This window comes from Dioscorea cayenensis, chromosome 12 (genome assembly GCF_009730915.1).
Source record: "Dioscorea cayenensis subsp. rotundata cultivar TDr96_F1 chromosome 12, TDr96_F1_v2_PseudoChromosome.rev07_lg8_w22 25.fasta, whole genome shotgun sequence".
Taxonomy (NCBI): domain Eukaryota; kingdom Viridiplantae; phylum Streptophyta; class Magnoliopsida; order Dioscoreales; family Dioscoreaceae; genus Dioscorea; species Dioscorea cayenensis.
In genome coordinates this window covers 16,979,194-16,991,179 of record NC_052482.1, presented here as the reverse complement: position 1 = coordinate 16,991,179, position 11,986 = coordinate 16,979,194, and the positions used below count along the sequence as shown (strand labels likewise).

Here is an 11,986-nt window from a genome sequence, read left to right as displayed (position 1 = left end):
TAAATATCTTATCTTGACTTTCCAGTGATGAGTGGGACCAAGTATAGTTGAACTATAAACCCTTTGGTACGATCCATTATATAAATACATTTTTCTAATAAAATAAAATTTAATAAATAATTTTATAAAAATGTTCAAAAAAAACATTTATGCATACACCCCTACAAAAATTCATATTTAAAACAACTAAGGAAATCTCTTAAACCACTGAACCGAAAAACGAAAAACCAAACCGAGATGAACCGTCGTCGTCTTCATCGTCTCTTCTCCTCTTCGACCTCCACGGCCACAACCAGAAGCTCCATCCCTTCGCCGGCGGCGATCCCCATCCCCCACTTCTCTCTCCCCGATCTCCGCCCTCAGGACCTCGACTTCGTCGCCATCGCCCACAGCCACCTCCTCCACTCCGACTGGCCTCGCCTCACCGCCCTCGCCTCCGCCCTCACCCCTCTCCGGGCCAACCACCTCCTCCTCAAGGTCCACCGCGATCCCATCCTCTCCGTCGAGCTCTACAATCGGATTCTTCTCCAAAACCCTAGTTCACAATCCCTTGACACCCACGCCATCATCCTCCACATCCTCACCAAATCCCGCAAATTCATCTCCGCCGAATCCCTCCTGCGCAAAACCCTAATCCCCCAAACCCTAACCTCCAGCTCCGATCTCTTCGACGCCATCCTCCACTCCTATCGCCTCTGCGACTCCACTCCCAACGTCTTCGACTCGCTCTTCAAGACCTACGCGCACCTGAAGAAGTTCCGCAACGCCACCGAGACGTTCCACAGGATGAGGGATCATGGCTTCCTCCCCACTGTCCGATCTTGCAATGCTTTTCTCAGCTCGCTTCTCAATCATGGCCGGAATGACATCGTGATCTCGTTCTACAGGGAGATGAAAAGGTGCCGGATTTCTCCCAATGTTTTCACTTTGAATATGGTTCTCTGTGCTCTGTGTGGATTGGGGAGGTTGGAGAAAGCCATGGATGAGCTTGAGAAGATGGAGATCATGGGGATTAGCCCCAATGTAGCTTCTTTCAATACGATGATCGCCGGGTATTGCAAAAAGGGGCTTTTGAGCTCTGCTTTGAAGCTCAAGAATGGGATGCTTGGCAAAGGTTTAGAGCCAAATGTGATCACTTTCAATACCCTAATTCACCAGTTTTGCGTGGAAGGGAAGATGCATGGAGCTAATCGAATTTATCGGGAGATGAAGGTCGCCGAGGTGAGCCCGAATACGGTTACTTTCAATACTTTGATTGCTGGTTATTGCCAGGAGAACAATGGGGAGATGGGGTTTAGGGTTTATGAGGAGATGGTGAAGAATGGGGTGGAGGTTGATATCTTGACTTATAATTCGTTGATCTTGGGACTTTGCAATGAAGGGAAGACAAGGAAAGCTGCGCACTTGGTTAGAGAGCTTGATAGAGGGAAGTTAGTCCCGAATGCGTCGACGTATTTTGCTCTTATAACCGGGCAATGCAAGAAGCAGAACTCGGAGCGGGCGTTGGAGATTTATAAGGTGATGAAGATGAGTGGATGTCATCCTAATGCGGAGACCTTCAATCTGTTGATATCTACTTTTGTTAAGAATAAGGACTTCGAAGGTGCTGCCGAAGTGTTGAAGGAAATGTTGGAGAGATGGATGGTCCCCGGGAAGGTTTTGTTAACCAAACTTTTTGATGGGCTTCATTTGTCAGGCAAGAGGCACTTGGTAAATGAGCTGCTTTCAGATGTTAATGGAGGAAGGTTTGTTTCAAGAGTTTTGTCTGAGTAGTACCTAAACTACCAGAAGATTGGAGGTGAATGCTTGAACAAAGAGGTTCAGAAAAAGTCTAATTTACTATACATGTATGATCAGAGGTGATGATAAACTTAGCTTCACAAGGTATGCACTTACTGCAATTGCTTGCCAAAATTGTGAGATTCTAATATTGCACCTGACAGTTGTTTTATTTTCTAGGGTAGGAGTGGGCAAATAGATACACATTGCTATGGTACTTGCTATGCTCTTCTTCTGAGGATTGCTCCGGAAATTCATATCAAAGTAGGTTTTTTCTGCTAGTTTCATTTTTGAGCTAAGATAAAAATTTAATCTTTTTTTTTTTTTTCTTTTCATTTGCAGGGTTACCATGCATTTTATTGTAGAAATTGCCTCTTCTGTCTACATCTGTGCTACCGCTGGTAAAAATGGTATGCATATTAGAGTTCTTGAGAAATGGAAGCGCAATCGAAAGCTCGGTTGTGCTTAGCAAGGATAATTTAATCAGGGAAAAAAAAAAAGTTGATTCCCAAAGGACAAAATGAAAACCGGAAATATTTTCTGAGAACTACAAAATAATGCTGGATGATTTGGAGAAAAAGGTCTGTAAATTCAATTCATCTGCAGAATACAGTAAATGTGGTATGTTATATTGCTTATTTACACTGAGTTATATAGTTAGTGTTTGATGTCTGAAAAGTTCAATTTGAATAACAGTTGCTACTCAAACTTCATGTCATGCAGAATAATCATTTGAGCTTTCACCACTGGTCTCATTGGCATTAGAAAATCCTTGCAAAGCTTTTTTACTGAGAAAGTAAGCTAGGCAGATTTTTAGAAGAATCAGATAAAAGAAACTGGTGCTTGAAGAGTTCACTATTGCAGAGCAGTACTCTTGTGCAAATCATGGCTTGTAACTTTGGAGAGGTTGCTCCATTGATGGTGCAAAACACACATTCAACTCACATTACATTACTACATTCTCAAAACAGATAAACTAAGTTGAATCGAAGCTGCTAGAACTTTTGAACAACTGGAGATATGCTTATGTATTTGATTAATTTGACTGTTATCTAGAATGAGTTCTTGTATAAAATCTAATGCAAGTTCCAAATTGGTTGGTTAAATCAGTGATTTTGGGTTTGAATACGTATGTTTGGGTTGAATAATTATAGATTGTTTTAGTTTGTAAATACAGATCTGAGTGTGTCTAACCTGCTTGATAACTTTGGTGAGTTTGAGTTTGAATATGCAAGTTTGGCGAATAAAATCTTAAATTGTTCAAGCTACTAAATATTGATCGGAGTATGTATGTCTAACTTGCATGATAACTTGGTTAACCGGTTTATTTGTATCATGATATATTTTTATCTACAATTAAACAAGTGTTAATGTCATGGTTGTAGGACATTCTTCAAAATTCTTCATTTCTAGATGGTTTAAATAAAATACACAAAGTATATGTTTGGTTTGATTACATGTAAATGTAATTGATTTTATATATAAATGACTGTTTGATGTAAATGCTCCACTTATATGTAATAAATAAATTAATAATTAATAATAATAAATAAATAAATAATTGGGTAATCTTACCATCTCACTTACCTGTTACCGGTATCTTTAACCATATCAAACCAAACAAACCAAAAATAACAAAAAAATAAATACAATATTTCTAATTATAACCAACCAAACTATTACCAAACAATAATGATATAAGTTAAAATACAAAATTCACACTTGTATTGTAATTCCAACCTACAAACAACCCAAACAGCCCCAAAGTTAATCAACATCACACTAATAGCACAGCATCACAAAAGAAGAGAAACAGAAATATAATGCAGGTTTTATTTTCAATAGCAAAACCAAAAGCTGTAACAAATAGAGATTACACAATACATAGTTTCTTGAGCAAATATATAAGTATGAAATTGAAAAAAATTGAGATAATAGTATTGACTGTCCAAAGCTCCAAAAAAACAAAAGCTCTAAAGCTACAAAACAGTTGCAATAACATTTCCGACAAGATCTGGGAAGAACATGACCTACCTTATGGCCCCACTAGCAATGGATGAGACCTTGCATATGCCCGCCGATGTCGTGAAGGGCACATCTTTATAACAGGCCACCAACTCCGCATCTGTGTGCAAGTCCGGTTGGACCGTCTCCCACACCTTGTGCTTTGGGTTTAACACACCATCAGGCTCACCGGCATATCCAGTGAAAGTCACCCGTTCACCAACCACCGCAGATGCCGGCGGCTCCACTAGTTCTACCTAAAATCAGAAAGTTCATTTGATACTTCAGTGTCTGAGCACAGGTTTAAGTTCAGAAATTGTACAAGCAATCCATGCATGTTGTGCAGTTGCCATCTGGTAATGGAGAAAAACAACCCAACACAGAAACAACAACAGGATGCATTCATTCAAAAGCCAATGCAATACAGAAACAACAGGAGGCATTATTGATTAACATTAGAATAGAGAGGTAACTTGAACCAGAAAACTGAGCATTGAGAGACATCAAGGCTTACTTTTGTGTGATCTCCATTGGATGCAGCTAATACCATTGCATGAGACTTGATACCCCTCATGCTGGCTGGTTTTAGATTGCAAAGAACACAGACTTTCCGATCCTGGTGGAACAATGCTCATAAGAACAAGAGATAAGATAATATTAAAAGATAGAAGGGCCAAGAATGGATGAATAACCTGCATTTCTTCAAGAGGAATGTATTTGACCAACCCGCTAACTACTGTTCTCGTAGATTCTTCTCCCACATCAATCTCTTCCACATAAAGCGAATCAGCGTCTGGATGTTTCTGAACCTTCTTAATGACACCAACACGAATATCAAGCCGGGAAACAGAAATATCTGCAACAGTGGCCTTTGCTTTGGTAGCAGTCGTAGATTTTTTCTTTGTATTTCCCTCTGCAAGCACAGGACAGTGAAATACTCGGCATCATACAGCTGGCATAAATAGAACCATGAATAAACAGCGAAGAAGTAACAATCAAGGACATGCCACCTTAAATAAAATTATTCATTATTGCAGTAGTATCTAAGTTTTGCCATTGTGAGAAAAGCTTTTAGAATCAGTTTACAGCCTTGTGTTTTTTACTTAAGCCTCATCAAATTGCTAGTGCTTTGGCAAGTTCCTTAACTCATTTCTAATTTTATCCTTAGCCTCTGGCAATCAACTTCCTACAATATATTATGTTACATGATCTAATCCCACCGTTAATCAAGCTAGAATTTAATTTCAAGTCTAATAATACTATTACAAATTTCTCTGAATATGTACTTTTTATTCTTAGTTAAGTCATACAAAACGCTCTGATTTGTTTAGCAGAGAAACTATACTAAACCTGATATTTTTGTGGCCTTCAGCTGTCCAGCAATCTTTTTTGCATCAGCTTCTGCTTTTTCTTTTCGGTCAGCTTGACTTCCAGAAAATCTCTGCCTGAAAAGTTCTACTTCATCATCTCTCTGCAAGACCATTGGTTAGATTAGCAAATGAAGGTCTCAAATGCAACACAAATATAGAAACTATGCAAAGTTTCTAAGACACAACAAAACCTGACAAAAGACAACATGAAATGTACACTTACAAGTTCCTTGAATAGTGGCTCCGGTTTTCCTATTACATGGCCAGAAGGTATTAAATCCCATGGTCTTTTTGCCTTATCTGTCTCTCCTTTCTCATCACAGAATGTCAACTTCTCTTCAGGCGATATATTAAGCTGCTTTAGTACCTTATATAGCATTCAAAGAAAAGGTTAGAGCTCCAAATGACATATAGAAGAAGGGAAGGGAAGATAGAAGGGGACAAATTTGCTAAAATGACTCACTTCAACAGAGAAGGAGGGCATAAAAGGTTCCAATAAAGACGCAAGAAGAAAAACTAGCCCAACAGAAGTCTTCATCACAATAGCACATGAAGTTGGATCTTCCTTGTAAAGTTTCCAAAATTGGCTTTCCTACATTACACATTTTAAATAGAAGTTTTAAGCGGGGACATAACCAAGCATTGAAGCAGAAGATAATTTTATATAAGACCTCACCTGTAGATATGCATTCCCCTCTCCAGAAATGCTCATAGCAGTTTTCAGACCTTCTTTCAGTTTGACCTGGCATAAGATACAAATTATACATTTGAGACTATACCTAGAAAATGGTGATGACAGAATGCCATTAATAGTCAAACGTTCAAACACACGAGTGAAAAATTACTGTAAACCAAATGCAAGAATTACCTTTTCCAAGGAATCAAGGTACTGTTCAATATGTTTGCTAACTTTCTCTGCTAAAGTTTTTGTTGGAAGATGAGAGTCTGCATCAAGCACTTCAGGAATGGTAGAGTCATATCCTGATCCTGCAGAAATACTCAAAAGGAAAAAAAAAACATAAAAATAAATTAAATTAAATGGTATTCATTTGGATCAATTTCCATTACGTTGTCAACAGTTTATCGCAGATATAAAATATAAAACAGATTTACTATCTAACCTGATGGTTTGGCAATGAAGCTCAATACACGATTGATAAAATTCCCTAAATTATTAAGTAGCTCACTATTTAGCTTAGCTTGCAAATCTGCCCAAGTGAACAATGTATCTGATACCTGGATTAGAGAAGATTCACAAAATTAACTGTACCATAGGGAGAAAAGAAAGAAATAGGGATGGTTGGTTCAAGCACACTGATTGTTTGCTATAAGACTCACCTCAGGTCTGTTAGTCAACAAATAGTACCGCCAAACTTCAGCAGGAATATTTGTATCCTTCGCATCATTACCAAAAACTCCAATGCCTTTGCTTTTAGAAAATTTTCCTGAATTTTTCCCCAGATAGAAAGAGAAATAATCAATAAACTCAAATTCTTATTCCTTGACATAAACACTCTGTTTTAAGAAACAATACAATAGAAAAATTTTAGCCGAGATGTCACATTAGCACTCCGCAATCAGGATCATATACTATAGTCAAGTCAAATATCAACCTCAATGATGCAATTTAAGAAAATGCCAAAAGGGCAGATGGAAAAAGTATAATTCAAGATAATGATTGAAGAATAACTTGTGGCCATTGCCAAAAATTTGACAAGATATTTTCTTTAGGTTATATGGCGCATGAAAAGTAGATTTCCAAAATAAACTATGATGCACAAACAACAGAGGTTTTTTCAGCATTGTCAACACGTGCGCCACTGCAATACAAAGAGTTTGACTCACAAGCATCACTGACACCTGCAGTGGTCAAACTTAGGTCCTCATTAAAAGCTTGAGTTCAGGTCTATAATTGCCTTGGCATTATTCAACAATTAAACAAGCCAATAGCCAATTCACGGTACTTTATGTGGTCAGTCTTGGGTTAGATACCCAAAAATTAATCCCCAGATACCTTTACATGGTGAAGGAGTCCTTTCATTCCAACTTTCCTTGGACAAGGAAAGAAAAATCAAATTTAAATACTAAAGAAGCATTAAACTAAACTTTGATAAGAGAACCACTTCAAGAATGATCAATTGCGACTCACGGGAGAGATTAAGAGAATCCCCTTGAATATTTAAAAAACAATAGTACTGGAGCAATAATTGCAAAAATTACACCAATAAAAATTTCCAATACATGTAAATGGGATACAGGCAGTTTTTTGGAAATTACATCTCCATCGAAATTTCGTTAAGGCCCGAAAACTATGAGTAGTTTCCAATCTTCTTAAGCATTTATGGAGATAGATTCACAATGATGGATGGAGTAAACCAAATAGTGGAGTGGCCTAAAGTAAGACGCATTAACATATGCTACACTCATTCTATGATGTTTGCCAGTGCTCTCATGGTAAAAAATTACCTGCCCATTTTCAAAAAGCTCCCTATCTTGGCATAGAAATTGCAATACTTATGAAAAACACATTCCCAAATAGCCAAGATATACAAGCCAGGTGGTAAAATATTTTCTAATAATTATAGTCACACTTCATAGTTCTGGTCAGGCACGACATGATAAACAGAATTCAACTAGGCATAGAAAATGCTGATAATTACCTTATGAAGTTTCAGGCTTGTTTGGCAGTAGGAATTTTATTATCATTATTAATAGAATTATTTTCACTTTACCTAACAGATAATTAAAACCCAGCACGGTGTAATAATAAAAAATATACGGTGCAATACTGCCAAGAAAACCAATAACAAGAGAAACATATGGCTATGGTTTGTCATACCTGATTCATAGTTTAAATACTCAGTTACACTTATAGTCTTCATCATTGTCCAATTTTCACCAGTTCCAAGAAGAGTAGAAGGAAACATAACCTGAACGTAATATTAAGAATCTAAGCATTAAAACATGCCAATAACAATGAACATAATATATCCCTTGTGAAAAAAAGCATACTAGTAAACAGAGAATAGAATGACCACAAGAGGATATAAACTAGAGAGTATTATAGAGTCAAAAATAATTTTTTTAAGCTCAGAAGGAACATAAATAACCACAGCACTAACAGGTTCCGAGGCACTTAACAAACAAAATTTGATACTTTCACGAGGTCATAAAAGAAAGCCTAGAAATAGAATTAGTTAGTTATGGCAAAAGCAGTTACAAACAGAGCACAGGAACCAATCTTACAGTGTGGAAGGGTACATTATCCTTGCCCATAAATTGATACAGCTCCACATTTTCGGGATCCTTCCACCACCTTTCCCAATCAGCAGTGTAACATGCAGTGATCGAGACATAACCAATTGGGGCATCAAACCAAACATAAAAAACCTTCATAGAAAATACCATTGGTTAAGATTGATTTTCATATACCAACAAATTTATGGAATAACTTGTAACAATACTTTCTAGGTTGCAGTCTAATTCTATAACTTCAGAATCTGAATTTACTACCTTATCTTTATACTTCTCATGGGGGACAGGAACTCCCCATTTAAGATCCCTTGTTATACATCGAGGTTTCAATCCTTCCTTTAACCATGCTTTTGTAGCTTGGATAGCATTTTGACTCCAAGATCCAGCCACTGACATACTATTGATATAACTCTCCAACTTCTCCCTCAGCAAAGGGAGCTCTAGAAACAAGTGGTCCGTATCTCGAATTCGTGGAGTATTTTTGCAAACCTAAGTGTCAAGTTGCCAAAAAAAAAAAGTTAAACAAAAAAATACAATTTCAATCAACTGAAACGCATTCTAGTGTCCTTCCTGCAAGTGGATTAGAGGGATCCAAGCTTTAAATAAGACTTACCTTGCACTTAGGATCTAGCAGTTCAGTTGGGTTCAACAATTTTCCACATTTTTCGCATTGGTCACCCCGTGCAGATTCATAATTGCAATTCAATGTAGGGCATGTCCCCTCAACAAGCCGATCAGCCAAGAATCGTTTGCATGTATCACAAAAAAGCTGCATCACAATTTTATTATAGACATTATGTAGATAAACAGAATGAAATAAACAACACATGGATACAAATGTGTAGGTGCACCAACCACAAACTGCACAGCAAAGAGCATTATCCCAAACTATAATCAATAACTAAAACCAATGCTGACCACATACCTGCTGCATTGTATTTTCTGAAAGCCATCCGTTTTCCATCAGCGTGTGGAAAATTTGTTGGCAAACTTCTGTCTGTTGCGGAGAGGATGTGCGACCAAACTCGTCAAAGCTTATGCCAAACCATTTGTACACTTCCTTGTGAATTGCATGGTATCTATCCATGCAAATAATGATGCAGGTGTAAGTCTACTTCAAAAAAAGTATACACAATAAATAAAATATTTCTGTTTTTCAATCCAAAACCAAAATAAAACAAATTCAACCAGAAATCAGGATATATAATGCAAAACAAATTCAACTAGAAATCAGGAGATATAAAACAACGAGAATGCACCACAAGGAGCATGAATTAATTCTAGTTATCAGGCAAAGTATCAAGAAAAAATATTATATAGATTGAACAAGAAGCACATTAGAGTCCCATGGCAAATAAAATTTCAAACTCCAAGTCATTAAATTCCAATAATGAAAGCCGCAGAAATCAATACCCAAATTAAAGTGCTGGCATCAATCTAAACAAAAGTACTAAATTTTTAACACCTAATTCACCAAACATCAACAGATCATATATCACCCGGATGACTCCTATCTAAGTTTCATAGAAACAAATAAAATTTCAAACTCCCAATAATTGAATTCCAGTAATGAAGGCCTTCAAAACCAATAAACCAATTAAAGTTCTCGAATCAATCAAAACAAAGATACTAAATTTTTAACACCTAATTCAGCAAACACCAATAAAACATATATATATAACAACTAATACAAACAGAGACCAAAAAGACTCAGATTACTAACTTATCACAAATCTCCTTAGGGGTACAGTTCTCCTCCATGGCCTTCGTCTCCGTCGCCGTCCCATACTCATCCGTGCCACAGATGTATATCACATTGTATCCCCTCAATCGGCAAAAACGAGCAAACACGTCCGCACTAAGAACACCTTCAAAACCACAATCCACACAGAATCAGATTCAAAAATAATAATAATAATAAAAAAACCACAAATCACCACAAAATATTAACAAAAAAACAAAAAGAAATCGATGAGAATCACATCCGATGATGTTCCCGAGATGGGGAACGTTGTTAACATAGGGGAGCGCGCTGGTGATCAGGATATTGCGGTGCCCGGGGATTGGGAGCTTTGGCGAGCCCTTCTCCTTCTCAGAAACGTCTGCCATACTTGCTCTTCCTCCCTTCGATTTACGATTAGGGTTAGGGTTAGGGTTAGGGTTAGGGTTTTGGGATGGTTCCGCTTGGAAGCCGCCAACGGAAGGCAACGTTGGGGAGAGAGCTACAAAGCGAGCACCTTTGCTTCTCTGGGAAAATTATTATTATTATTATTATTATTATTATTATTATTATTAACTAATTAATTAATTTTTTTTTAGAAAAAGGAAAGTCTTCTAAATAATTTATAAATTTTAAAAAATTATTCTGGCAATTTATTTATATCAATTCTATGATAAATTATTATTTTTTTATCTTAATGTTATTGCACTTCGTTTGTGTTTAGATAGAAAATTCATAGTTCCATCAGGAACTTAATATTCTATTTTGATTTAAAGTAAAACAAAAAAATAAGTAAAAAAAAATAGAAATAATAAACTCTATCTTCTCACTTTAACATAATGTTTGGATTCAAAAATAGAAAAAAAGTAAGGAAAAATAAAGAAAATGAATGGATATGTTTAAACTTTTTTAGATAGGTAAATTTTATAAAAAAAAGGAAATAAAAGGATATATAATAATAGTGATTTACCAATTATACCCTTATTATTAAATAAAATATTATTTATTTCTATTTAATTACATGCATTATGAATATCTCAAATAAATTCACACTTTAAACATAGTTTTTTTTTATAAATATTAAATTTATTATAATTATCATTATTATTTTGATTTTGATTTTTATACTTTAATTTTGCCTCTTCTCAAATACCATCATCTATTTTTTCTTTAGAAGTATATCATACATTATTTAAAGATCAATTTCTCCTACAACTCTATTGAATCATCACAAAATCATTTTATCATATTGTTAGTAAATCTATTATAATATTTTAATTCATAGCATAATAATTATGTTGAATTAGATAATTATTAGTTTTTTTCTCACTCAAAGAAAAATTTTAATTTTATTTGTACTTTGAATAAATTTTGGATATTAAAGAATTCTATTGAGATAAATTTTTCTAAGAATGAATTAACATATAAAAAACACAACATAAACAAACAAATAAGCAAATAAAAATACATAAAAATAAAGATATGTGATGAGTGTCATGTGAATGCTTGATTAAAATAAAATTAGATTTAAAAAAATAAAAGAAAAAACTTATGAAATGGCATTATATAATTAATTTAAAAAATGAAGGGTATCAAAGTCTTTTTAAAAAAAAATTAAAATTTTTAGGAGGTTCTCCCTTCTAGCACCCCATATCGGGGGTTCAGAAAAAGTGGGGTTTTGAGGTTTCAGAGGGCCAAAGTTAACTCTTCTTTTCCTTTATGAAATTAAAAATATCTATCCAAATGAGGGAAGGGCCGACTCTGACCCTCTAAAACCCTCGCTTTACTTTACTTTCCTTCACCGGCCCTCAATCCAAACATAGCATAAATAAGAGTAGGAGAAGGGGAAGAGTTAAGA

At 35.7% G+C, this 11,986-nt stretch overlaps 2 protein-coding genes across 2 annotated transcripts; one reads left to right on the top strand and one right to left on the bottom strand.

Moving 5' to 3' along the window:
* The first annotated feature begins 237 nt into the window (after positions 1-237).
* LOC120273021 (pentatricopeptide repeat-containing protein At4g26680, mitochondrial) lies at positions 238-2,905 on the top strand. The gene is made up of 4 exons (XM_039279659.1): positions 238-1,884; positions 1,960-2,043; positions 2,122-2,400; positions 2,503-2,905. The coding sequence occupies exon 1, from the start codon at positions 238-240 to the stop codon at positions 1,771-1,773; it is 1,536 nt and encodes a 511-aa protein (XP_039135593.1). The 3' UTR covers positions 1,774-1,884; positions 1,960-2,043; positions 2,122-2,400; positions 2,503-2,905.
* A 683-nt stretch (positions 2,906-3,588) lies between these two features.
* On the bottom strand, positions 3,589-10,645 carry LOC120273786 (probable methionine--tRNA ligase). Its single transcript, XM_039280489.1, has 17 exons — positions 10,391-10,645; positions 10,132-10,276; positions 9,334-9,487; positions 9,022-9,177; positions 8,667-8,897; positions 8,400-8,543; positions 7,993-8,083; positions 6,492-6,598; positions 6,275-6,389; positions 6,022-6,140; positions 5,830-5,895; positions 5,617-5,745; positions 5,377-5,520; positions 5,134-5,254; positions 4,476-4,696; positions 4,298-4,399; positions 3,589-4,040 (listed from the first exon to the last, which is right to left on the bottom strand). The coding sequence occupies exons 1-17, from the start codon at positions 10,515-10,517 to the stop codon at positions 3,810-3,812; spliced, it is 2,403 nt and encodes an 800-aa protein (XP_039136423.1). The 5' UTR covers positions 10,518-10,645; the 3' UTR covers positions 3,589-3,809.
* Positions 10,646-11,986: the final 1,341 nt, after the last annotated feature.

Excerpts from the sequence above, each read along its gene's own strand:
- LOC120273786 (XM_039280489.1), bottom strand. The coding sequence starts at position 10,517 with ATGGCAGACGTTTCTGAGAAGGAGAAGGGCTCGCCAAAGCTCCCAATC. Across the intron at positions 8,898-9,021 it reads TGCTAGATCCTAAGTGCAAG|GTTTGCAAAAATACTCCACG; the intron begins GTAAGTCTTATT and ends CTTGACACTTAG. Across the intron at positions 5,746-5,829 it reads AGGGGAATGCATATCTACAG|GAAAGCCAATTTTGGAAACT; the intron begins GTGAGGTCTTAT and ends TGTGTAATGTAG.
- LOC120273021 (XM_039279659.1), top strand. The coding sequence starts at position 238 with ATGAACCGTCGTCGTCTTCATCGTCTCTTCTCCTCTTCGACCTCCACG.